The 26,988-nt window shown below is 45.1% G+C and overlaps 1 protein-coding gene across 8 annotated transcripts in view; it reads left to right on the top strand.

Annotated features, from left to right (window-relative positions):
• Positions 1 to 26,988, top strand: part of CDCA2 (cell division cycle associated 2) — a 272,763-nt gene that overhangs the window by 119,109 nt on the left and 126,666 nt on the right. For 5 of the 8 annotated variants that reach the window (XR_003857078.1, XM_029604097.1, XM_029604094.1 and 2 more), the window contains one exon: positions 17,820 to 17,896. The exons of 1 other annotated variant lie outside the window; for it this stretch is intronic. Coding sequence is in view for 6 of the 7 variants with exons in the window: in XM_029604097.1 (XP_029459957.1) it covers positions 17,820 to 17,896 (77 nt within the window). In the remaining variant the exon portion in view is untranslated. Of the gene's footprint in view, positions 1 to 17,819; positions 17,897 to 19,318; positions 19,462 to 26,988 lie in introns of those variants that run through there. 2 more of the 8 variants (XM_029604098.1, XM_029604099.1) reach the window with 2 other exon arrangements.

Genomic DNA, 26,988 nt, shown 5'->3' with positions numbered 1-26,988 from the left:
TGTACCCACCGAACTGGCTAGTCCTCACGACGAACGCAAGGACTGGCTAGTCCACATGACGAACTCTGCCCATTTCATCTTGTAGGCTACCGTTGTTGCATTGTTCCACATCATGCGGGGACTGCTTGTCCCCAGAGCCTGTGGATGAATTGCAGACATGCTAATCTGACAGCTCGGGCTTCCAGGCGCGCCTCTTCCTTGGTGATGGACCAAGGAAGAAGCGCGCCTTCCAGGGGTGATGGACCAAGGAAGAGGCGCACCTGGAAGCCTGAGCTGTCAGATTAGCATGTCTGCAATTCATCCACAGGCTCCGGGGACAAGCAGTCTGCATGATGTGGAACAGCGCAACAACGGTAGCCTACAAGATGAAATGGGCAGAGTTAAATCTACAAGGGATCTCGGCCTCCCACATCACGGGTAAAGACAATGTCAGAGCAGACTTTCTCAACAAGGAGAGTCTGGATCCAGGGGAATAGGCGTTGTTGACCAGAGCCTTCCAGCTCCTAGTAGATCACTGGGGCCTCCCATCCATCAACCTGCTGGCCACATTTCACGATGCGAAGGTCCCCTGATTTTTCAGTCGCAGAAGAGATCAGCACTTCCAAGGGATTGACGCTCTTGTCCAGACCTGGCCAGAGAAGGACTTACTTGTACACCTTCCCCCCCGTGGCCTCTGCTGAGCAAGGTCATTCGCAAGGTCAAACACCACAGAGGATTAGTCCTTCTGGTGGCTCCGGATTGGCCCAGATGCCCGTGGTATGCAGATATGCGGAGGTTTCTGGTGGAGAGCCCCCTATGCCTCCCCTCACACAGGGACCTTCTCCAACAAGGTCTGATCCTTCACAAGGACCCAACTCGGTTTTGTCTTACAGTCTGGCCCTTGAGAGGGCTTGCCTGACAAAGCTTGGATATTCAGTGGCTGTAACCACCAACTTGCTCCGTGCTTGGAAGTTCTCAACGTCCCTGGCGTACATGCGGATCTGGAAAATTTTTCAGGCCTGGTGTGCGGGGTGCCCCCTCAGATGATCAAGATGCCCATGATTCTGGAATTCTTACAGGGCGGCCTGAACAAAGGACTGTCCCTCAACTCCTTGAAGGTCCAGGTGGCGGATCTCTCCTGTTTCAGAGGCGTGGTGAACAGAGCCCACCTGTTGACACATCCCAACTTGGCCCATTTCCTAAAAGGAGTTAAGCACCTCTGACCACCTTTAAAGTGGCCGGTCCCCCTAATAGAACCTCAATCTAGTATTGGACTTCTTAGCAGGGCCTTCCTTTTGGCTACTGCGCGTTCTGTCTCTACACCCGTTAATGTTGACTGTATTCTTGGTGGAGATATGCTCGGCTCGTCACATCTCTGAAGTACATGTGCTGTCATGTCAGGAGCCATTCCTCTGGTTTATTCCAGAATGTTGTAGCTTCGCACTGTCCCTTCCTTCTTGCCAAAGGTAGTCTTTGAATTTCACCTGAATTAGTCCATTTTCTTACTGTCCTAGACAGACGCAAGAACTCTGAAGACTGCTGCCTCCTATGCCACTTAAACGTTAGTAAGCTGTTAGTACGATATCTAGAACATACAGAACCGGTGTGCAAGACAGGACTGCTTGTTTGTTCTTCAAGGTGGAGGGAAACAAGGCAAAGCAGCTTCGCAAGCTACCATAGCTCACTGGATCAAGGAAGTGATCACGGGAGCTTATGTAGAGGCAGGGAAGCCTTTACCCCTTCACATTAAAGCTCATTCCAGTAGGGCCCAGGCAGTATCCTGGGTGGAAGCTAAGCTACTGTCTTCCATCAACATCTGCCGAGCAGTGACGTGGTCTTCCTTGCACACCTTCTCCAGGTTCTATCGCCTGGATGTCCAAGCCCAAGAAGACGCAGCCTTTGTGAGGGCGATGCTAACCGGACCATGGACAGCCTCCCGCCCCATTCGGGAGTAGCTTTTGTACATCCTATTGGTCCTGAGTCCATCTGGCTACACTCTAGGAAATGGAGAAATTACTTGCCTGATAATTGCTTTCCTTATTGTAGACTATTGTAGACTATTACTAGAAAACAACACCCAGTTTAGCAAAGCAACAAAATATCAAATCATAGTATTTGGTGTACAACTGTGATCTGTAGAACCATATATAGTAGCAAAAAAGGAAAGATTCCTTTTACCTAGTTATTGGCTAAATGCACTTGGACGGATTTCAGTGGTACAGCAAAGCTCACTTACATATGAAATACTTAACCTCTGGCTTAGGATGCAAACATAAACAAATCAGAAAATGCAGCTCCATTAGGAAAGAAAGAGAAATGAACATCCTTGCTGTAGTGTGCTTTAAACTGAAGATATTTTAGCTACATGATCTAAACATCTAGATTTTTTTTTTACTTTCCCAGTTTGACCCAAATAAAACACTGGGAAAATCTATCTTAAAAGAATTAGAGGATGTTTAGTGTGTGTGAGTCCCACAAGTTGTTGCTTTTCAATTGGTTCCAGAAAGAAAGATTAGTAATTGCTAACTTAAATATCTGTCAATAGATAAAATCTGGCAAAAAAAAAAAAGGTTAATTATATTTCACTACACTAGATAACGAAGTGCAATAACAATTTGTGTATGAATAGCAAAAAAAGTTTTAACTTGTATGTGATGTAATATGCATATTGTGAGGTACCCATTTTGTTCCATCATGTTTATCCCTGGTTATTTTTTTTTGTTTTTTTAATTCACATAATGCCAAACCTTGTCTGAGTTCAACATAGATAATATCAGGAAAGTGGAGTTTGCCAGGTATAGAAGTAAGCATAGTATCCCATCCATTGCTGCAACTTCAGTAGCACTGGAGTCTCTTCCTGAAGACTTGCAGGAAGAGATGCACAAGGAAATGTTCGTGAATGTGCAGTAGTGACAAGAGTTGGGGGTTCATTTATCAAGATTTGATATACTACTTTGGAGTAATGGTGTGGAAAATTTATTGGGTATAATTAGCTATGGTGATCTATACATTTTTCTGTTAATATTGCTTGCATTGATTTGCTGTTTGCTTGACTGCTCCAGTCTAGGACTCTTCCCTGGAGTGGTAATTCTTCTTTGTAATCATTCTGCTAGGTAAGTCTAGATGTATAGGTTTATGCTATCCTGCTAGGAGATGGAGGTCAGGGAACCACAACCTTTTCAGTAATATAATCTCTGACTATGTGTGCTGTAGCCTGAAAACTTGCCAGTATTCTCTCTCTAGCAAATGGTGGACATGTTCTGGATTGGTCAGCAGGATTCTTTAGTTTCCATTGATGAGCAGAGCTGAACTAGCTATGATTTGTAGGTGATATCATCCAATGATGCTGAATTGGACCCATCTCTCTTGCTCAGAGATTTTACTATTGAACATGCACGGGAGTTCCCGCACGCATGACGCCTTTCCATCTTATCCTACTATACCAGTCCAGTCATGGCAAGTAGGTTATTTCCCCCTACCAGCAGATGGAGACAGACAACACTGTTTTCCTCTGTGACATCACAGCCACTATCTAGGAGGTGGTGTTAGCAGCAGGAATCCAGTATTTTCTGCCACCAGCAGAGATGATAGGACTGAACTGGTACGGCAGCTCTTGATTGGTTTGGAGGTCAGAACCCTGGGCTTAGGCCACTGGTCATGGCCAGGAGTACAAGCCCTGATCTGCTCCCAAACCCTGAAGGGGTCCCTGGTTGATGCTCATGAAAAGAAGAGGATAACAGGGACATTAGTTTGCTGTTTCTCCTTCTGACAGGATTTTCCCTGCTCCTGTGCCAGTAGGGTGCCTTGCCGTGTTTTCCCCTTGCTGAGCCTCTCCCTCCCTCCCTTCTCCCCTCTTTGTTTTCTTGAGGCTGTTCCTAAAAGAAAATAGAGGTGCTTGCTTGGCAACAGCGGCTGTGAGGTCAGTGTTGGGGAACGACCTTCAGGGGAGTCTGCAGTTAGCTAAGCTGTAACCACGTGGAAAATGGCTTGGTGCAGTTGTGCTTACAAGCCCCCAGCACAGACAGACATGTCTGGCTCTCTCTATGAAGTGATGTGTTTCAGCAGCAGCGAAGAGCATTGTGACGTCTTGATGCGTCTCTGTGAGGCTTATGGAGTCCTCTGGGCAGCCGCTGAGGAGTCCCTCTGTTTGGTGTGCCATCAGAAGGGGGAGGAATCCAGGGCATGCTCGACAATGGGCCTAGCCCCCTTCTACCACCTGATAGTTTCTTTGGTACGCCAACCCTGGAAGGTCCTGACATGCTGTTATTTGCACGGGTTCCAGAGGCAGCAGCCATCTTGGATGCAGCTACATGTTCAGGCCTGGAGGCCAAGGGAGCAACAGAGCCTGTTTAGGGGGATGATTCTCCTCCGGTGTTGATGCCGTACCTTGCAACACAGGGTGCTCTCCAGGAAGCAACGTCTGCTTTGGACCCGGGGGAGGGAAGGAATATTTTTCAGGCGCTCTGTAATTTTCTGAGGCAAGCCTTTAGTGATTTTTTCAGGCCGAGGGTGCTGTCAGGCGGGACCATGGTTCAGGTATCTAGCGGTGGCTTGTCTGCTTCCTCTCCCCAGGTTCCTGCCAGGAGGGCACGACCAATTTTGGAGGTACCAGGAAACTCCTGGGAGGACCTAGGGGACCTTGATGACCCCGGGGATGTGGATAGTCTGGTGCCTTTGAAGGAGGGAATCCCTGAGGCCGAATCTGTAATCCATTTTCTTCACAATGATGAGATTGGTTATTTAATTGGTCAGGTGATTAGTTGTCTTCACTTGGAAGAGTCGAAGCCTCAGGAGACCCCAGTGTGGGATTCCATTATCAAGGGGAAGTTTAAGACCACTACTGCATTCTTGCTCCACCTGGAAATAGAGGAGATGATGCTGGCTGAGTGGGAAGGCCTGGAGTCGGGTCTTTGGGGTGTGACCCTCCTGCAGCGATTGCATTCTCTTCCACAGACTTTGTTACAGAAACTTTTTTCAGGTCTGTGTGGTGGATGCCTGGTAACAGCTGTAACCCATTGAACTGCAATTCTGGTGGAAGGAGGCACACCCCTGAAGGATCCGCAGGGCAGGAAGATGGAGCCTCCTTTGTGGAACTTGTTTATTTTGTCAGCAACAGCGGTCCAGATTTCCATTTGCTCAACTATGGTGGTCTGGGCTCTTCTTCACTGGATCCAGCAGTTGCCGGAGAGCGAGGAAGTGGCTGGAATTGTCCACGGCAGCCTTCTTGACGGGTGCTTTATATGACTTATATAGTTTTTCTCTGTCAGTGGCCCTTTCAGTAGCAGTGCTTCTATTATGGTTTTGCAATTGGGTGTCTGACTTGTGGTCCAAGACCCGCCTGAGGAAGTTGCTTTTTAAGGCAGGACTTCCAAAACCTGGGAAGTCCTGGGGAACCCACAGTCAGTAGGGTTTTCAGGATATCCACGATATGCATGAGTTAAATTTGCATAGACTGCCCTGCTTTAATGGCAAGCTCTAGTTTGTAGAGGATCTGGACCAGTTGTTGAAGAACCTTGGAGATCCAAAGTCCTAGCACTTGCCAGAGGACAGAGGGTGCTCCTTTCATAGAGGAAGCAGAGATCGGGTACTATCTAAGGCTGGGGCCTCTCCTTTCAGGAAGCCAGAAGACAAAGGACTGAGGTCAATGCTTCCATGGGGCCAGAAGAGCTGCCTCTGGAGGGTCTGTGGGTCCACCCTCTGCTGGTTTCCCGTAGGAGGATATCTATGGAAGTTTTATGGGGAGTGGACCCAAATAACAGGGTTATTTGTTCAGACAGGATACATGTTGGACCTTCATTGCCCTATTCAGGACATGTTTCTGGTGTCACCCTACAATGGGCCGCCCACAAAACTTTATTAAAATGCAGATTCTGTGGGAAGTGGTTCCAGTATCCTCTTCCGAACCAGGATGGGGATGTTCAATTTATTTCATGGTACCCAAGAAGAATGGGTCTTTTCATTCCATCTTAGATCTCAAGGGCGTGTGATGCTGTCTGCAGGTTCCACATTTTCTTATGGTGACACTGCGGTCAGACCTTGCCGTGATTTGGCAGGAGACAGTTCCTGTGTTCACTGGACCTCACAGAGGCCCATTTCACATTCCGATCCAGGCACAGGACCAGAGATACCTGCATTTTTGTGTGCTGCAGGAACATTTCCAGTTTCAGGCAATACTTTTCATGGTAGCGGCATATCTCCGACGTGAGGGAATTACAGTGCACCCATATCTTGACTACTGGTTAATCCACTTGCCGTCGCATGAGGAGGTGGTGTGGGTGACCCATAGAGTGGTACAATTCTTAGAAGGTTTGGGCTGGTGATCAATTTCTCCAAACGTTCCCTCCAGCCCATACAATCCCAGAAGTACTTGGGGTCACGGTTCGATATTCAGGTAGGACAAGTGTTCCTCATGGATGAGCGAGTCCGCAAGATACCCCAAAAAGTTTTTAGTTTGTCCTGTTTGGTGGTCCACATAAAGGGGTGGCGGCCTCTAAGGCTACCTTGAGCTGTTGGATAAAGGACATTATTGATTCAGCTTATTTGCTCAAAGGTAAGAAGCCCTCCTGAATTGGTGCACACCCACCTTTGCCCAGGCGCAGTCTGCGTCCTGGGCAGAGGTGCATGCTCTCACGAAAGCTGATATTTGGTCTTCCTTGAATTCTTTTGTGAAGCATTATTGGCTGGATGTGCTTATGCAGGAGGAGTCAGCCTTTGGCGTGGGGGTTTTGCGGGCAGCCCTTGCTTCCTTCCATCTTGGTAACTGAAGCTTTGCTACTTCCCACTTGTCATGGCTGGACTGGTATAGCAGGATGAGATAAAAAAAATTTCCTATCTGCTAATTTCCTTTCCATTAGTCCTGCTACACCAGTCTAGGATCCTCCCAGGAAGTATAGCTGCGTAACTATTTAGACTGTTCAGCGTTAGATTTTACTGAAGGTCAGGTTGGGGTATTATTTTCCAATGTTGCTTTCCTTGGTTTTTCCCTTCCTTTTCCAGCAGGGGACAGGAAAAGTTCTTTTCATGTTGGTTTTCATTATTGAAATGTTAATGCTTGTTATGGGCAAGGGGTCTGACCCAAGCTTTGTCAGAAGGAAACTAGATTCCCGTTGCTAGCACCACCTCTTAAGTAGTGGCTGTGATGTCACAGAGGAAAACAGTGTTGTCTGCCCCCATCTACTGGTAGGGAGAAATAATCCATTTGTCATGGCTGGACTTGTGTAGCAGGAATAATGGAAAGGAAATTAGGTAAGAAAATTTCTCCTTAGAGCTTCAATCTTAGTCTGTGCTAACTATCTCTCTTTTAAAATGTTCTTGTTTTTTGGCTTTGTTTTTCTATTTATCATCGCTGCTTAGGCAGCCCCTCAAACAGCACATTCAGTGCTGCAGAAAAGAAAGAATAGCAGCTTTTACTTTCTGTTTCTGTAGGTCTTGGATCTGTGACCGCGTTTTCTCCTACTTCAGATAAACATGTCAAGCAGAGGTTCCTTGAACAGGGCTTCTCCCTGTGGCAGTGGATTCCGAATATGCCATAGTCTTTGGGTTGAGGTAGGACATGAAAGCTCAGGACACAGATGTCCTTGTGTGCCTGGCACACTCAATGCAGGGAGCACCTTTTGCATCTTTGGTGCATCTACACCAGCGATGCATCTGCACCATCTGTGCCCTTGGCACTGAATCCTTGGGCCATCAAGGCAGAAGTTGTGGCCTCCCAATCAGGGGATCCTTCTCTACATCTGGAAACTCTGGAGTTTCATTGCTCCACAGTGCTTTTGGCAAATTAAAGTAGTCCAGCGGGGAGCTTCTGTATGGAGCCCAGGGCAGGTGTTTCAAGATGACCTGATTTTAATCTTGAAAGGCATACAGGCATATTGGGTTCCATTGGTGCAGAAGTCCATACCTTCAGTGCATCCAAGGCCATCCTTGAATCCTGCACAAGTGGGACATTTCATTGTGCTTGCCCATTCAGATTCCCGTCGGTGTTATCTGCTTGAGACACTAAGTTCAGGGCTTCCTCATTGGAAAGACCTGGGATATTGCAGGATGACCATTTTGTTAAGGTTCAAGAAGAATATAGGCTAATTCCCATCAGTGGGAGTCCCCTTCCACTTCCTCCAAGACTGAGGGCCCACCTTGATCGGTCGTGTAAGGGGTCATGGTCGTCTCCCCCCCCCCCCCCCCCCCCCCCCCCCCCCCCCCTACAGTAAGCTCTAAGAAAGAGTCTATGGGACTTCTTTCATGCCTTTTTCCTTGTTCTGCACAACTCTAGTCTCTGCCAATAGATCTCTCTTGGCAAATTTCTGGGTGGGGTAAGATGGAATCATTCGGAGGAGATTTTTTTTGGAATACTAACAGTGATTCACATGCTTTGCATTGAGGCAAACCACCCTCCTGTCATCCAGGGCTAGGAAACTGGTTCATAAGTACAGAGTCTCCGTTCTGGTTTTTTTGGGGGTTTTATTCCTCCAAGTGGTCCATCGATTGTTTTAGCCTGTTATGGACAGTAGACTTCAGAGTGGTGTAGTCTCTTTTCTCTAAACACATTGGGGGAAGAAGTCTTCCAAAGGACTATATTGATTGTTTATATGGCAAATCATTTGCGTTATAAGGACTAATACTTGCATGACTATGGTAAGCGGGCTGACATCCCTTTCTCCGGTAGTATTCTCTTTTGGAGATTAATGAGCAGCTGTGTGCCTTCCTTTTATCTATTTCAGTGGCATATCTCGTCATCTGCAGTGCGGCTTCTAGCAAGAGGCCAGGCACATTAGCAAAGGAGCACTACACCCTATTTTTTTTGATGGGTCTCAGATCACATCCATCTTTATTGGTAGAGGAGAGTTTTTCAGCTATTCCTTGGTGATTGGAGAAAAGTCACCAAGGGCCTTGAGTCCTTGGTGTTGTGGAGTGTGACTACCATTCACACTTCTCCCTTTTTCCAGAGCAACATCATTGGCTGTTCTTTGAGATGTGCCCAAATTGATCACCCCAATTGCATCTCAAGGTGGACATCTGTCTGGGATATACAAAAGCTGATTGGAGGCTGTTCCAAGAGAAGTTCAAAATGAATATCCTCCACTCCACCCTGTCCTATTATTATTATTTTTTTTTTAAGCAGGGAACTGTATGCTGTGGATCTCTTGGAGTTTTACTCTCTGGCCTTTTAGTTGCCCCCAAGAATCTTTGTTGAATACTTGGTGGTGATGGTGGCACATTTATGCTGCTGGGGAATCTGAATCTGGATAATGACATGTCAATCTCAAGCAAGGGTTCAGGACTCCCTGAAGTCTTTCAGCCTTCAGTCCTTAACTTTGTTTTGGGGCATGAATAGATTCTTTGGAGGAAGGTATATTCCTCCTATCAGGAAGAGTGTTCTGCCTTGGGCATTGGTCCAGATCTTGCTGTAATTAGGCCAGACCGCTATTGGTCAGTAATACTTGTTGTGGGTCTCATGGCAGCAGCAGAGCATAAAGTCCCTTTACACACCTAAACATGAGAACTTTCCATTGGGGGTTCCAGCCACATCAACCTTTTTTACACTCTGTGTTGGTTCCTCATTGATGAAGACATCCCTTCATTAATAGGAAAAAAACCCCCCAGATCAATGGTTTTATCTATCAGGTGTCACTGATTTCTCCCACCTGATGGACCATAGTCAATAACAGAATATTTTTCCAGGCAAGACTTTTGGATATGCGAGGAATGAAGTCTCATGCAAGGAATGAGACTTCATCCAAACCGACAATTAAGTGGTAGACTATGTACTGTATTCAAGTAAGGAGGCTTAGGCTTCGTGACTCTGTGACTGGAATCTCAACAGATTGGGAATGGGCTTTTGATTATGAGATCTCTCTTCAGGGAACAGACCCTCCCAGAGTTTCTAATTCATTAGCGGATTGCCTCCACAGGGTCTTCCAACCTAACAAGACAGCCCAACGTTTGGGGGCCATCAACCTCAGACTTGCTGCCAGTTTTCGATCCACCTTCTGATTCCTCTGGGAGTCGAGCCTTTTTTGGTAATGCAGGAGGAAGATCATCTATACCACATGAACCTTCCCTCACTCATCCTGATGGCAAGTATGTTAAGTGCTCGGCAATCTTCTCTTTTTCTCTGTTCAAAGAAGTTGAAGGAATTGTCTTTTCAGCTAGTAAGCTGTACATCTGAGAGTTGTACGGATTTAAATGGAAGATATTTTCATCCTGGTGCCAGATGGGCTCTCTGATTCCCTTTGCCTGTTTTCCCAAGGATCTGCATCAGTACTTATTCTTCTCTCCATTGGATTTCAATACGTCATCAGTGTGAGAGCACTTTGGTGCCACTGCCACTTACCTCTTCAAGTAAAAGAAAAAAATAATCTTGTTTCATTCTTGGGCATCAAAATTTATGGAGGGTTGCGGCACGTAAAGCCTTCAGTTTTGAAGTCGAGAAGGCTCTTTTATTCGATGGAGAGTGCCATAGCATATTGCTTGAGGAGAACTCAACCACATTGCCAGGCTTCTCAACCATTTATATTCTACAATCCCAATGATCTGGTAGTAGCAGTTGCCTATTGTTCCTTGTCCAACTGGCTAGCAGACTGTATTGCACATTGCTGTGCTCTGCCTGGCCTTCCAATTACAGATTCTGTCAAGGCTCATTAAGTCAGAGCCATGGTTTTTTTTCATTTGCTGTCCTAAGAGCTGATTCCATTACAGACATTTTCAAAGCTACAACTTGATCATCTGTATGCATCTTCACATCCTACTACTTATTGGATAGTCTATCCAAAAGTGATGAGCAGTTTTGCACAGCCTGTTCACCCAATAGTCCACTCCCCATGTGGAAGCTGGGTTGCATTATTCGGTAAGTGCTCTGCTACATAACCCTCAGCTTAGGACTCCCCACATATGTCTAATTCAGCCCTGTGTCTCAATAAACTGGGTTCTCCGTAGAAGCATAATGAATTAGTTATGCTTAATATCTGCCCTTCTCCCTGGAGAGTCGACTACCTTGGTAAAGCTAAACTCTACAGTTGACTGAGTGGCTGCTGAACCCACTTAGTAATATAAGCCCTACTGAGCTAAAGAGATGGGTCTTTTTGACACCGTCGGATGACATCACCTACTTCTCATGACTAATTTATTCTGCTGTCTCTGGAGAACTCTGTTTATGGTATGCAAACTTGCTATCCTTGGTCTCCAGTTTTAAGGCCTTGTCCCTGGTAGAGCACATTTCCAGGACAATAGCTTGTGAGCTGCCTGCCCTGGTAGAGCAAGATCTCAATTCCTAGGGAACCAATTTTTGTAACTGTTCCTCTAGTAGAACAGGCCTTATTTCTTGCTCTCTGGTAGAGCTGTGCCTGGTAGGTAGCTTCCAGACTGTATTTGGGACCTAGTGTAGCAAACAGATGTCTGTTTGTAGGATCTTTTAGGGCTTGGTTGAGCAGGAAGGTGGTCTGGTGGGCTCAGGAGAAGTTTATTTTGAAGACATCTCCTGACCCCCGCTCTCACTAGTGTGTCATGTCTTTGGTCCTAGCTGGGTGAAGAAGCAGCAGTAAAGCTGCTTGTGTAAAAAAAAAAAAAATAGAGTCCAGCTGCAGTTCCTCCAACAGTTGCCGTAGCCAGGGAGAGCTGAACTTTGGGCAGCAGAAAGGGGGGCCTCTTTTCTTTATGGAGGCCCTCCGGGTAGGAGGATGCATTCCAGCCAGCAATTGGGGGTATTTCAGTTGGCCTTGGGCAAGCTGCCGCTTGATCTTGCTGCCCTGGGAGTGAGATTTTATTTTTTATTATTTATTTATTTTTAATTTTTATATACCGGAATTCCTGTATGCAATACAAATCAGTCCGGTTTACAAGTAACGAAAAGGTTGCCCTGGTCTGGTAGATTAGACTGGGGTTTTTTACATAGAACAATAACAATCAACTATTGAACATTATTACAAGGAACAGTGAAAGTAACAATAGTATTTAACAAACATATAATATTATTATAACATTATTCGTGTTCACATTTTACAAGGAACTTTGGTAGCGTAAATAGTCTGCAAGTAATCGGTTAAATAATATAATATGAAAAGGATGACTTAAATAAATAGATATTGTGAATAATCAAGTCCGTGTATGAAATTGAGTGTCAATGTGTTTGTGACACCTTGCAATGGTTGGATCTGAAAGACAGGAGGAGGTGCCTAGTTTCACTCTGGGAGTTGGAATGCTTGCCTGAAGAGCCATGTTTTTAACCTTTTTTTGAACTCTGGTAGATTGGGGTTCGAGTCTTATGTCTGGTGGGAGCGCATTCCATTGATGTGGTCCCGCAGTGGATAGTGCTCTTTTTCTTAACGTTGATTTGGCGGGAACTGCGACTAATGTGCCTTTGTAGGCACTTCTGATGGGTCTGGCCGATGATTGTAGGCGAAGTTGGGTTTGTAGAGATATAGGTGCGACGTTATGAATTGTTTTATGGATAATGGTTAAGGTTTTATATATGATTCTCTGTTTCATGGGTAGCCAGTGGAGGTAGCTCAAGATGGGGGTAATATGGTCTCTTCTATTAGTGTTAGTTAGGATTCTGGCTGCGGCGTTTTGTACCATCTGTAGGGGTTTGATGCTGTTGGAGGGGAGGCCCAGTAAGATTGAGTTGCAGTAATCAAGTTTTGAAAAAATAATGGATTGAAGAACGAGGCGAAAGTCATTGAGGTGAAGGAGTGGCTTTAGTTTCTTTAGGACCTGTAGTTTAAAGAAGCAGTCCTTGGTGGTTGTGTTTATGAATTTTTTAAGGTTAAGTTGATTGTCAAGCCCAAGTACCTAAATTCCTGACGTCTGCAGAGAGCTCAATGTTTAAAGATGTGGTTTGTGCCAGACTAGGTGGGTGGTTGTTCGGGTTGTGTGAGATTAGTAGCAGCTCTGTTTTGCTGGAGTTAGAATCAGGTTTAGGCTGGAGAGTAGTTGTTTAATTGGTTTAAGACAATTCTCCCAGTAGACGAAGGGTTTTTTGAATTGATTCTGTTGATGGGGATTAGGATCTGGATGTCGTCTGCATAGAGGTAATGAGTAAGCTTGAGTTGAGATAGCAAATGGCAGAGGGGGGAGGAGGTAAATGTTGAACAGGGTAGGGGAGAGGGATGAACCTTGTGGTACGCCTTGGTCTGATAGGATGGGGTCAGATTCCTTGTTGTTGATTCTGACCTTGTAAAACCTGTTGGATAGGAACGATTTGAACCAACAGAGGGCTGTGCCTTTGATTCCTATGTTTGATAGTTGTTCTAGGAGTTGTGAGTGATTTACCGTGTCGAACGCTGAAGACAGGTCTAGTAGGACCAGTAAGAATGACTGTTTTTTTCTCCAGGTTCAAAAGTAAATTATCAGTGAGGGAAAGCAGAAGGGACTCTGTGCTTCGAGATTTGCGAAAACCATATTGTGCCGGGGAAAGAATGTTGTGCTCCTCGAGGTATTCGGAAAGTTGTTTATTTACCGCTTTTTCCATCAGTTTGGAGATCAGGGGCAGGTTTTGCAATGGGTCTGTAGTTGGCTGGGTCCATGGGTGATGCAGTTGGTTTTTTCAGTAGGGGGTTTGAGGATTGCAAGTTTTAGCTGATTAGGAACTGTGCCCATGGCTAAGGAGGTATTGATGATTTCTGCAATAGGTTTTGCGACGGTGCTAGAGATGGCAGTGAGCAAATTAGTAGGGAGTGGGTCCGAGGGATGTGCCGATGGTTTAATTTTTTTAAGTAAGTTTTCAATCTCCATGGCTGATGTGGGCTCGAATGACTCTAGTCTAGAATTCAGAGTGAGTTGGTATGTGCTATGAGGTGTTGGAAGCGTTTGGTGGGTTGTAAGGGAGAGGGTGAGGTTTGAGATTTTTGTTTTGAAGTAGGTGGCTAGTTTGTTGGCCTTACTGAGCGCTAGGTGGTCTGGAATGGATGGTGGTGTTGGTTTGGTGAGTGATGAGACGTAGGAGAATAAAGCCTTCGAGTCGAAGATGAAGTTATGAATTCTTTTTGCATAGAAGTCCTTTTTTGTTTTTTGGAGGGAGCTGCTGTTATTTTCTGAGTGAGCAGAGTGGGCCGGCCTTATGTGGAAGTGGGAATTGCTGCATTTTTAGCTTGATGGTGTCTTCAAGTCAGCCTTAGTTATGAGGTTTTCTTTCAAGTTGCTAGTTGAGGTTTAATTCTGGCTGTCATGCATATCCATTGGAAATGAGCAGTGCAAAGGGAGCAGATGGCTCCCACTTCTGCAGACCATAGGACAGCTGCCATTTTGAATTTTCTATGCCTTCTTGCTGCAGTCTCCCATGTCCTCATTCCATTTCAGCCTGGGCTCCCAGACTTTCCAAGGCAGAGGCCTTTGGTGAGGGGGCTTAAGAGCTTCCTTGGAACCCTGTTTCTATCTTCTAGGAATTTTGTTTCCCAATTACATTTTTTATGTACTAGGATTCTGCCCTATGTAGAGGCTTGGTGGAGTATGGGTTTCTGGCACTCTTTTACTGGTGTCTTGTCCCAGCTTCCCTCTGCATTAGGTGGGAGGGGAAGGGCTCAGCACCCAGGAACCCTGTACCAACTAGTGAAGTATTTTGGAGGACCTGTCTCCCTAGGATTCTTCTTGAGATCATTTATTTTTGGGGGAAGGCAGCAACAGTGGGGGAGATATGGGAGGCATTTGGTCCCATTGGAAGCCTTAGAGAAAGGGATTTTTTTTCCTTGGAGGGATGTGTTCCCATCTCCTTCAGCCTTTGTCAGAAAGGGGAACTTGGCTTGCTTACCTCCTAGGTTGATCTTTTGCTCTGCATGGTTTGAAGGTCAAGGAGATTCCAGGAGGAGGCTCTGTCAGAGATCAGGAATCCACATAAGGCTTTCCTCTCCATGAAATGGTTTAAACATGTCTTTTTTAGATTTTGGAGACACTTTCTGGCACAGAGCAAGCTGTTTTCCTCTTTCATCAGAGGATAAGTACAGTTATTTCAGGTCCTTCAAGTTAATGCCTTAGTATCAGGGTGGGGGGCTGCCCAAAGTCCCACACTGATGCGTACCTTTCCTCAAGAGTTTCCCGCATTAGAAGTAAGTCCCCAGCATGAGGTGAAATATTCTATTCTTCCAGGGGAGTCCTTTCACAAATCGGAAGGGGAAAAAGTGGGATCAGTTCATTCTGAATGTCTGTCAGATGTTTGCTCTTTGGATCAGTGGAGATCTCCTCAGTTGCCCTTATCATTGGGGAAGGAGGAGGATTCAATTGCAATTTGTCATATCCCCTGCTAGATTTGTCTCAGCTTAACTTTCCTCCAGAGGATCTCTGCTACTCCAGATTTTTGTATAAACTGGCAAAGATACTATCAGTTTCAGGAAGGGAAAGTACTCAAGAACAGCCATCTTTGGGCTTATTCTGTACCTTGAACTTTCAGGGGATTCTGCAGCAACCCCTGTTCACAAACTTCTAAAAGACCTACAGATGAGGATGTGGCAGATGTAGACGACATGTCTTCTGGTGTCCCGGAAGCTGGATCTAAATTTCAGGGTCCAGGCCTTCCCAGGTTTTGGGGTAATCTAATTATTGCACTTCTCCATGGAGGTGGAGTCAGCATTAAAACCTAAGAATTCTTTATGGTTATGCTAACTCCTCCTGGGAAGGATCCAAAAGTATTGGACATATTTTGGTAGGGTGAAAAGGTCTTCTGAGGATTCATGTCAAGTGTCTAGATTATGGCTTACTAGCTGTACATGGTGCAGTATTTACAAAAATCTTGGATGGAATTGTTTGACCCAGAGCAGGTGGACTTCCGGTAAGCAGTGGAGGAATGTGAGGACATAATCTGTTCCATTTATGAAGCTTTTGATACTGCAACTGTTTTCATTTGAGCCCAAAGGCTCACGTTGTGAGTGCGTAGCCTCTGAGAAGATATGCATAATTGCCTTGTGGATGTATTATATATAAGGGACATCTTATTTGGCAAAAAAAAAGTTCAGTACAGTGGCTTCGATTTAAGGAGCATCAATCTACCTTACAGTTGTTTTTTGGCTGCAGCAGAGGACCATCAGACTCCTGCCTGATATCAATACTTTTCCTAAAAGCATCCATTCTTCAAAAAATGCCCTTTCAGCATTATCAAGCTCCTCCCACTCTTCAGCAGCTACCTGCTCAAGGTTGCCAGAGGAAAAGAATCAAAGGCCCAGTAGCAGGTACAGTGTAAGTCTGGGACCAGTTTTTGACCACTTTGAGTCCTGCCTCCACCAGTGGAAAGGATTCTGTCTAAACACTCGGAATGGCTCTGTGCCACTAAGAACCAGTAAGTTCTTAAAATTGTTGCGTATGCTTTTGCTTACAGTTCTCTCAACCTCTTCTGGCCCAACAGATATTAGTCTTCAGTTTCAAGCCTTCTCGATCTGCTGAACAGTGGCTTGAGGTGGAGTTGCTCCTTCAGTGGAACGTGTTTGAACCTGTCCTTTTCAGTAATTTGGCTAGGGAATTTGTTTCCATTATTTCCTATTTCCCACGAAGTCAGGGGAATTGAAGCCTATACTGGACTTGCCAAGAATGAACAAGTTGTTGGTTCAGGATAAGTTCAAGATGAACTCCCTCTATACAATTCTCCCTTTTATTCAACCGAAGGATTGAATGTGTGCTCTGAATCTGAAGGATGTTTATACACATCCCATTCACCCTGCCCATTGAAATTTCCTCAGGTTTGTGATGAATGATGTGTACTACCAATACAGGTTGCTCTCCTTTAGCCTCTCATTGCCCCCAGGATGTTCACAAAATGCTTTGCAGTAGTGGCTGTACATCTTCTTTGGCAGTGATTCTGTGTTCCCGTATCTGGACAGTTGTTTGGTGATGGATCCATCTCCATCAGTAGTTATGTAGTCTCACGAGACTGTACAGCTTCTCCAATCTCTGGGTTTCCTAGTCAAATTTGCAAAGTCAAATGGGTCCTATCTCAAAGATTTCAATTCCTGGGAGCCTGGATAGACTTGTTTTAGGAAAATGCTTTTCTCCACATCTAAATGCCGCACTGCTGATGGGCTTAGTAAGGTCTCTTCTTTATCAAGACTTAACATCAATAAGGTAGGTTCTGTCCTACTTGGACATATGGCTGCTGTGTTATATGTGGTTACTCTGACTTACCCACATATGCAGGACCTTCACTGGGGCCTCAGAAGTCAATTGGATCAGCTTTATCAGCCATCATCCCCCCAAATTTCCATGACCCCCTAGAAAAGAGCATCCCTGCAGCAGTTGATTAATCCACAAGTTCTAAAAGTGGGTATCTTGCTGTATGTTACACTATGTCAAATGACTCCGTTTATTGATGCCTTTACCAAAGTGGGCACATGCTGGAGAGGGGTGGACCCGAGATTTGTGGTCCCCACTGGTAAGTCACCTACAAGTCAATCACCTGGAGCTGTGAGCCATCTGCTCTGCTCTCAAGGCTTGCTCTTATCTTCTTTTGGGAAAAAGAATTTTGATCTGGATGGACAACCAAGTGGTTTTGTTCTATATAAACAAATAAGGCTTCTACACCCTCTGTCAGGTGGTCCTCTAAATCTAGCTATGAACATGTCATCACAAGACCCATCTCCAGGTAACCTACCTTCTGGAAATCCAGAACATGTTGGCAGATTGCTTCAGCAGAATGTTACAATTACATGAGTGGTCTCTGGATCAAGGGATCGTGGATGACTTGTTCAGTCGTTGGGGAAGGCTGTTTACTTCAGAAAACAACAGAATTAGAAGTTCTGCACCGTATATCCAAGCAGCTACAGATTACAAATTTAGTATAGGTTTGAAACTTCTTGTACAGTGTTGCCTACTCTGAGAATGCAATATAAATTGCATATATAGTACCAATGCTTTATTTGCTATTTGTTTTAAAGTGAAAGAAGCTGTTCTATCAGATGCCACATTTGAAGAGACTTCCCTGGCTAACATCAGAACAACACGAAAGCGAAAAGTAAGTGGGTTTTTTTTGTTTTTGTTTGGTTTTTTTTAATGTACATTTCTAGTTTTGTACTATCTTATATTTAGTCATTTTTACAATGATTTTAGTGTTTACAGGGCTAAACGTTACTTAATTACATCATGTAGTCATAAAATAACAAGTTGACTATAATTTAATCATCAGTAAGTAAACAGGTTTGGTATGTCCACAAAATTATATTAAAGGAGAAGAATCAATTAAAAGCATGTCTTCCCCTATCTAGATGACTGGCTCATCAGAAGTCAATCTCAACAAGGAGCTCTGGCTTCTCTCATTCGAACAATTACTCTACTTCACTCCATGGGCTTTCTCATCAATTATCAAAAGTCCCATCTCATTCCGTCTCACCTGCTTCAATTCATAGGAGCAGAATTGAACACCATGCTTTCAAAAGCTTTTCTACCCGAGGACCGGGCAGAAACACTTTCCCTATTGGCAAACTCGCTATACTCCAAGAAACAAGCAACAGCTCATCAGTTTCTAACCTTACTAGGCCACATGACATCCACAGTTCATGTCACTCCCATGGCAAGACTAGCCATGAGGGTAACCCAAAGGACTTTAAGATCACAATGGATCCAAGCCATTCAACAACTGTACTTTCCAATTCAAGTCACCCACCAATTACATTCATCTCTACTTTGGTGGGCAAACAAGGACAATTTGCACAAGGGCCTACTCTTCCAGCAACCAATCCCACTGATAACTTGGGGTTGGGGAGCTCACAGAGACAATCTCCAAACCCAAGGCACTTGGACAAAACTCGAACCAACGTTTCAAATCAATTTCTTGGATGTTGCGGCAATGAAGACACATCAGGCAGGATTCGTGGTGAAGCGTGCTCTGAGGCTCCAGGGGAGCCTCTCCTTTTATTGCACATAATACATAGCATACAGATGTGCCATAACATCATTGGCTCTTGTAAATACATGCTCATCATATTATTGGCTGTTACAGCATTTATACCATAAATGTCTGTGTCCTGGCCCTTTGCTGACTACGTGCAAGCGAGCAGTGTATTCAGGCAGGGAGGGGGGATGTCACCAGCTGGACATGAGGCAGTTGAGATGTGTTAATCTAGCTGCCTAAGTGTGACAGCTGCATAAGAGGAAGTGGGATGCGGTTTCATGAGCTGCTAAAGCTTGCACTAGATATGTGTATGTCTGTTTCAGCTTGTCTACATGCAGACAGGTTTCCTGTTATTTAGCTAGTGGCAGTGGGGGAGTGGGGGTTGTTTACAGGCTAGAGCTCACGGCGGTTGGGATGTGGCAATCCTGCTGCGCTCAGCGTAGGCCCGAGAGAAGGGAAGTTAGAGTTAACCCCTGACGTGGTCTGCCAGCCATCAGGAGCAAAGCTCATAATTCCCCAATCTCACCTTTTCTGTTTTTATTTAAGCAGCATAAAGAATATCTCTGTATCCAGGCTGAGATCGAGGTTTCAGAACGGATATGAGATTGGGTATGCACTGAATGCAGCAGCACAAGCAAACAAGACAATTACAATTATTACAATAGGAATGATTCGTTTGAGACCACCGATATCAGGAAGCCAGGACCATAGCCAGTCCCAGGGAGATATCGATGTTCTGTCTGAGAGCGGTGCATCAGCAATCATGGTCTCCATTTGCTCTATGGTATGTGTGAGATTTGCTTTATAATTTGATATGTATACACAGCAATGAGATCCAATTAAAGCACAGACACCACCTTTTGAAGCTAAGACTGTGTCTAAGGAATAGCGGTTCTGTAATGCTACCTCTCTAATCTGAGAAACTTCTGTCGTGAGTAGTTTTAATGCATGGACTGTCTGATTAAATAGAGCAGTCTTCCAGTTAGCTAGGATGTGCAAGTCTCTGTAATTCATAGCTGTTCCCATTGGGGGAAACAGGCTTCTAGCTACCTGGGTTTCTGTATACTTATCTATGGGACTCTTGATCGCCTCCCTTTTGTTACGGAGTCTTGCTTTAGGTAAATTGTTGACTGCTTAGTATGAGGGGAGAATGTAGCCTAGGGTGCATCTGCCTCTCCATCTGGGGGGAATGTGCATATATGCTCTACGCCCACATAACATCCAAATGTTCCCTATCTGGTTAGTGGACTAGTCACGGGGCTGTTTGACTTATTGTACCATTGCGGATACATATTCACACAAGCTAAATTGCCCGTCTGAGAATTTTTCTCCTCTTTCACACCTTTTTGTTTCTCCCACTGAACATCCTGAGATCAGCCAATTGCACATATAGTGGGTAAAGCTATGCAAGTATTCTGTGATATTTTGTGAGAATTCTGGGTGTGCTGTTACATTAGAGTACGATCTGATCATGACTTCTTTTAATACAATGGTTCGGCTACAATATGGATATTTTCCCACCTGAAGCCCCTCCCCATCCCCTGGATCATACTCCCAACCCAGAGCGGCAGTCTCTTGAATACGGCTACCGATGGATATTATGGTATTACCAACTGGAGAGTTAATGGGATATTTTCCCAGCCACGGGAAAGTCATCCATCCTGTAAGATTAAATGGCACGGCATGCATCATTAGTCCTCCGCGGGTATGGGTCGGCATGTGTGTGCAGATCCAACAGTCTGTTCGATTCAACAGGTGTGAAAAGTTCTGTGCATCGAGGATGTACATGTTGTCCTGCCAGAGTCCTTGTTCGGAAATTGCCATAGCTGGAGAAATAAAGCAAAATAGGAGGGTACAGAACACAATTGTAATGAGTTGGCATTCAGGCAAGAAAAGGCAGCTAATAAGTTCTCTGGAGTTTTCTCAAGGCCTTGCTGTTCCAAGAGTTGTGCAGATTGGTGGGATAGGGCTTTGATCTGTCCCCAGGTCATGTGGTGCTGCTTTTTGCAGGGAGTCCCGGTCTCTGTCCTTCTGAGGGTTGTGGAGGCTCAAGGAGAAGTTGGGGATCGGGTTCTGTAGACCTTGATGCCACGCCATCCTTCCAAGGCTTCACATAGCGGCTCGGAACCCAAAGTAGACCTGTGGGAGCAAGCACAGCAGCATATCCATGTCCCCATGTTAACAAAGGAACGGGACCATGCCAGACAGGGTTAGGTAACATTCTATATAAAACGGATGGCTGAGGGTGACTAACCCTTGTCCCATAATGATTATCCACGGCTGTGGTCTGATTTGAATTTGATATGTTTAGATGATTTAAAGTAAGCAATACTTTGTTCAGCCAGTCCTGCTTAGGGGGAAGTCCAATGGCATTACCTGCTTTTTGTTTGTGTTTGTTAAGGGCTCTCTTAAGGGTGTGATTGACTCGTTCCACAATTGCTTGTCCGGTGGAGTTGTAGGGTATGCCAAATATGTTCTTAATGTTCCATTGTTGGCAAAAGTCTGCAAAGGAATGGCTGCTGTAAGCAGGGCCATTATCAGTTTTCAGAACAGAGGGTAATCCCATTATAGAGAATGTTTTAATATAGTGATTAATAACATGTTTGGTAGCTTCCCCTTTTTGGGGTGTGGCCCATAGAAAATGTGAGAAAGTATCAACGGTTACAAGCAAAAACTTCCAGGGGGCGAAGGAGGGATATTGGGTAACATCCATCTGCCAGATTTCATTAGCACGTAAGCCTCATGGGTTCACGCCCATGGAAGGGGCAGAGGTGACTTGTGAACATTGGGGGCATTGTTGCACAATGGCTCGGGCTTGTTCTAGTGGGATATTAAATTGTTTTGCGATAGACTTAGCATTTTGATGGAACATGGAATGACTATTCCAGGGTGTCACAGTAAGCACTGCTTGTTTTGTGGCCGCATCTGCAACTGCATTGCCCTCAGAAATCCATCCAGGGAAAGGCTGGTGGCTTCTGATATGGGCAATGTAAAATTGGTGTCTGCGGTGTTGGAGGGCTGACTGCAGCGTCAGAAAAAGGGAGAGCAGATTCTTGTCTAACGAAGGGGTTATATATGCTCCAGGAAGAGAAGAAGCAACATTACAAACATATACTGGCTATCAGAAATAATGTTTAAATCAGCATTCATAAAATATTGCAAAGCGAGAATGACTGCAGCTAGTTCTGCCCTTTGCGCTTACTGCTGAGGTGGCGTAATTTTGGTCACCCATTTTCCCTGCACTTGCCAGGCGACCGCTCCCCACTTTGGGCCGCCGTCAGTGAACAGTCTGAGCTTGGGGTAAGGGAGCGAGCGACAGCCCTGGGTGAACGGAAAGCGGTACTTGATTAGCCATTCAATGATTAATGTCTTGCTTCCTGTCTGTTTCTCGACTTGCTGTGTTAAGGTCGCTGTGGGCTGTTTTGCGGTTAGAATCAGGATTAAAGTGAAGGGAACATTTTCTGTACATCTGTCTACCCATATTAATTTCAGTGCTTCATCGACAGGTACCTAATATAGGAAAAGAGCTGAAATTCGAATTAATCATTTAACAATATGGTAGATCTGGTAGTAACATCTGGTAGAATAGCACAGTGCCTCCTAGTGGATGCACTATCATCACTGTATAGATGTCAACCTGGAATAAATTCAATTAATAATATTCTGAGCTGAAATGTAATGTGCAATACTAAATAATTAGAACTGAAACATCAGTTAATTATCAAATGAGTAGAACTTAAACCGTTTAAACAAAAGTAACTTTTTTCTTTTTTTTTTTTTTTCGTTCGCCGCACAGCACTGACAAAGGTACCTCCCTATAAGCAGTGCTCCGCCTTTTACCACATGCTAAAGCAATTCCTACTTCCCCCCCCCCCCCCCCCCCCCTTTTTTTTTTTTTTTTTTTAAGATACAGTTTAACTCTTTGGTTAAAATGTACTTTCAGATTTCAGTAGCTCAGAGTCTATCTTAACCTACTTTGCCCTAAAATGAATATTGCAGTAAAAATGCAAATTATGTGCACTGGCAATGCAAACAATAGCTATAAAAATAAGTCTCAGATTAACAAGGTCATTTTACATGTGGTCCAATTTAACTTTGTCAAAGGGGACCATTTCACATTGAGTTTACACAGTGTCCTGTCCCAGTTTCACTATAGTTACAACGTAAGGCTCTGCATACACTGGATCTTTCTCTGATGTGTGAGGGGCCGCTGCCACTTCCTGTGGGGAAATGCGCTGTAAGTATGCAGGCTTCCTGTAACGGAATATCAAGGCCCATGATAAACATTCCTTCCAGGTTTGCTTTGTCTGTTCCATTACTTGGTTTAGTCTGGTTTGCAACAGGTCATTGTACTGTCTCATTAGATCATTTCTCTCACGTTGGAACTGTTTTTGTTTGTAATGCCACTGCGATATCAGGAGTGCGGCTACTTGGCCCAAGGTCATATATTCTAATTTCTTTGAAGACCTGGAGGCATGGTTACTGCTTATGGCACTCCGGGCGGTATTCAGTTCAATTGCTGTCAGGGATCCCTCTAGCAACCCTCAGGTGTAAGAGGAATGGAACCCTGTCTCCTTGATGCTTGTGCGGAGTTCTCTGAGAATACTATAGGGAAGGGCGGACCAACTATATTCTGTCCCGCCTAGATCATGGATCCTTTCTGTGATGGGAAAGGCTTGAAGTCCTTCTAATAGTTCTTCTTCTGTAAGGTTTCCTTTTTGCTGTTCCTGGTGAAACCCCATGCGAATTGCACCGCACGGGCCAGGTTGTGGCTCAATTGTGCTTAAGGGCTGTTTTTCTAAATAAGGTTGGGAGGTCTGAATGGGCTGTGTCATTGGTTCTGGCATGGGAAGCTGAGGATACAGCGAAGTTGCTGTCCCTGAGGGAGTTTGCGGATATGGTGGGGGAAGAGTGTGGGGGGTAGGTGTACTAATGGGCGGCCTGTCTGCTTCTTTACTGTCTGCTTCTAAGGACACATGAGCTGGAGATGGTGCCTTGAGACTTTTAGTCCTTATGTGTTCTAGGACCTCTGTGCACTTTTGCCAGAGTAACAATTGCCTTATGGGAGCACGCGGAGGCGCATGGAGGCTGTTGCCTATCTTAATCCAATCCTGGTCATCCAGAGTTCCAGCCTCCGGATACCATGGACAAAGACAGGCTATTTCACCTATCAATTATTCTAAGTCCCCTAGTTTGACTTGTGCTATTTCTCCCTTGGTGACGAAATAATGATTCTTTATAATTTTTTGCAGCTCTTTTGCATGAAGCCTCTGCGGAGCTGACAAATCTCCTCCCATACTCACAAATGTGGGGAGCAAACTCGCTGAATAATACTTACGCTTGCGAGAGTGGGTCTGCTGCTACGGTGCGCACCTAGTCTTTGTCCAGCCGGATGAGCAGGGAGCTATCACGTCGGGGTCACCAGATGTTGCGGCAATGAAGACACATCAGGCAGGATTCGTGGTGAAGCGTGCTCTGAGGCTCCAGGGGAGCCTCTCCTTTTATTGTACATAATACATAGCATACAGATGTGCCATAACATCATTGGCTCTTGTAAATACATGCTCATCATATTATTGGCTGTTACAGCGTTTATACCATAAATGTCTGTGTCCTGGCCCTTTGAATACATGCAAGCGAGCAGTGTATTCAGGCAGGGAGGGGGGATGTCACCAGCTGGACATGAGGCAGTTGAGATGTGTTAATCTAGCTGCCTAAGTGTGACAGCTGCATAAGAGGAAGTGGGATGCGGTTTCATGAGCTGCTAAAGCTTGCACTAGATATGTGTATGTCTGTTTCAGCTTGTCTACGTGCAGACAGGTTTCCTGTTATTTAGCTAGTGGCAGTGGGGGGGAGTGGGGGTTGTTTACAGGCTAGAGCTCACGGCGGTTGGGATGTGGCAATCCTGCTGTGCTCAGCGTAGGCCTGAGAGAAGGGAAGTTAGAGTTAACCCCTGACGTGGTCTGCCAGCCATCAGGAGCAAAGCTCATAATTCCCCACACTTGGAACTTCGAGCTATACGTTATGCTCTGCATGCATTCAAGACTGCCTTTCACACAGGACTGTTCTCATTCAAACGGACAATACAGTAGCCATGTGGTACATCAACAAACAGGGAGGTACGGGCTCGTATCTCCTTTGTCAAGAAGCCGCTCAGATTTGGGACTGGGCCCTGACACACTCCATGTTTCTCCGGGCCACTTATCTAGCGGGCATCCACAATGTAGTTGCAAATCGACTCAGTCATCAGTTCCAACCACACGAGTGGTCCCTGGGTCCCTCAGTAGCGACCAGGATATTCCAACGTTGGGGGCAACCAGTAATAGACCTCTTTGCATCACACATGAATCACATAGTGGACAGATTCTGTTCTCTACACAAACAGAAAAACCAGCCAGCCAAGGACGCCTTTGCTCACCCTTGGAACTCAGGCCTTCTATACGCGTATCCTCCGATACCGCTAATAACCAAATCTCTAGAGAAGCTGCAACAGGACAAGGGGTCCATCGTACTCATAGCCTCGTATTGGCCTCGACAAGTATGGTTCCCCACGCTTCTAGATCTCTCGATCAAGGATCCATTTCGCCTGGGTGTAGCTCCCAATCTCGTAACTCAGGATCAGGGTCGGTTGCGCCATCCCAACCTTCAATCCCTATCCCTGACAGCATGGATGTTGAAAGCTTGATTTTACAACCACTCAGTCTTTCAACCAATGTATCTCAAGTGCTGATAGCTTCACGAAAACCTTCAACACAAAAGAATTATTCTTCGAAATGGAAAAGGTTTACTTTGTGGTGCAGACAAAAGAGTATTGATCCTTTCTCCTGCCCCACAACTTCCCTACTAGACTATTTATGCCTTCTTTCAGACTCTGGTCTCCAGATATCATCTGTAAGAGTACATTTAAGTGCAATCTCAGCTTACCATAACAAGATGGGAGATGCACCAATATCCATACATCCTCTTGTCAGTAGATTTATGAGAGGTTTAATTCATCTTAAACCACCAATTCGGCCACAAGTCTCAGAATGGGACCTGAATCTGGTCTTAACAAGGCTCATGCATTCTCCCTTTGAACCCATGAATTCCTGCGATCTTAAATTTCTCACATGGAAGACTATCTTCCTAATAGCCATTACATCGGCTAGAAGGGTTAGTGAGTTACAAGCACTTGTCACGTACTCACCTTATATAAAATTCCTACATGACAGAGTTGTTCTCCGGACACATCCAAAATTCCTCCCCAAGGTAGTTACGGAATTCCACTTGAACCAATCCATAGTTTTACCCACATTCTTTCCAAGGCCTCATTCTCACGAAGGAGAACGGGCCTTACGAACCTTGGACTGTAAACGTGTGCTAGCATATTACTTAGACCGCACTGCAGTCCATAGAAAATCCACTCAACTATGTATCTTTTGATCCAAACAAACCGGGTAAAGCAGTGGGTAAACATACTCTATCCAATTGGCTAGCACATTGCATACAGTTTTGCTATGAAAAAGCATGCCTTCCTCTCCAAGGGTGAGTAAAGGCACATTCAGTAAGAGCAATGTCAACCTCAGTAGCACACTATCGTTCAGTGCCAATTCTTGACATATGTAAAGCAGCAACATGGAGTTCTCAACACACCTTTGCAGCTCATTACTGTTTGGACAAAGAAAGATGACAAGATTCAGCTTACGGACAATCTGTCTTAAAGAACTTGTTTCCAGTATAATCCCAACTCCTTCTACATCCAACCTGCTGTGATCTTCAGCTGCCTCATTTTCAACAACAATACTTCACTGTTGCTTCACTACAAAATGACTCAGCCTCTAGCTTGCTAATCACCCATACGTGAGGACTAGCATCCTGCTTGTCCTGGGATAAAGCAAAATTGCTTACCTTGTAATAGGTGTTATCCAAGGACAGCAGGATGTAGTTCTCACAAAACCCACCCGCCACCCCGCGGAGTTGGGTCCGATACGTTTTATTATTTTATTTTTTGCTAAAGCTTATTGCTACATACGAGACTGAAGGGAGACCCCTGTGGCAGAAAATATCATGGCATGCTGGGCATGCTCAGTGGCCTCACAGGGCCAGTCAAAAGTTTCTAGAAACTTTGACAGAAAGTTTTCTGCAATAGGGCTCCATCAATGATGTCACCCATATGTGAGGACTACATCCTGCTGTCCTGGGATAATACCTATTACAAGGTAAGCAATTTTGCTATA

The sequence above is a fragment of the Rhinatrema bivittatum genome, chromosome 5 (genome assembly GCF_901001135.1).
Source record: "Rhinatrema bivittatum chromosome 5, aRhiBiv1.1, whole genome shotgun sequence".
Lineage (NCBI taxonomy): Eukaryota > Metazoa > Chordata > Amphibia > Gymnophiona > Rhinatrematidae > Rhinatrema > Rhinatrema bivittatum.
The sequence above is the reverse complement of the archived record's forward strand: the minus strand, read 5'-3'. Positions and strand labels throughout refer to the sequence as shown.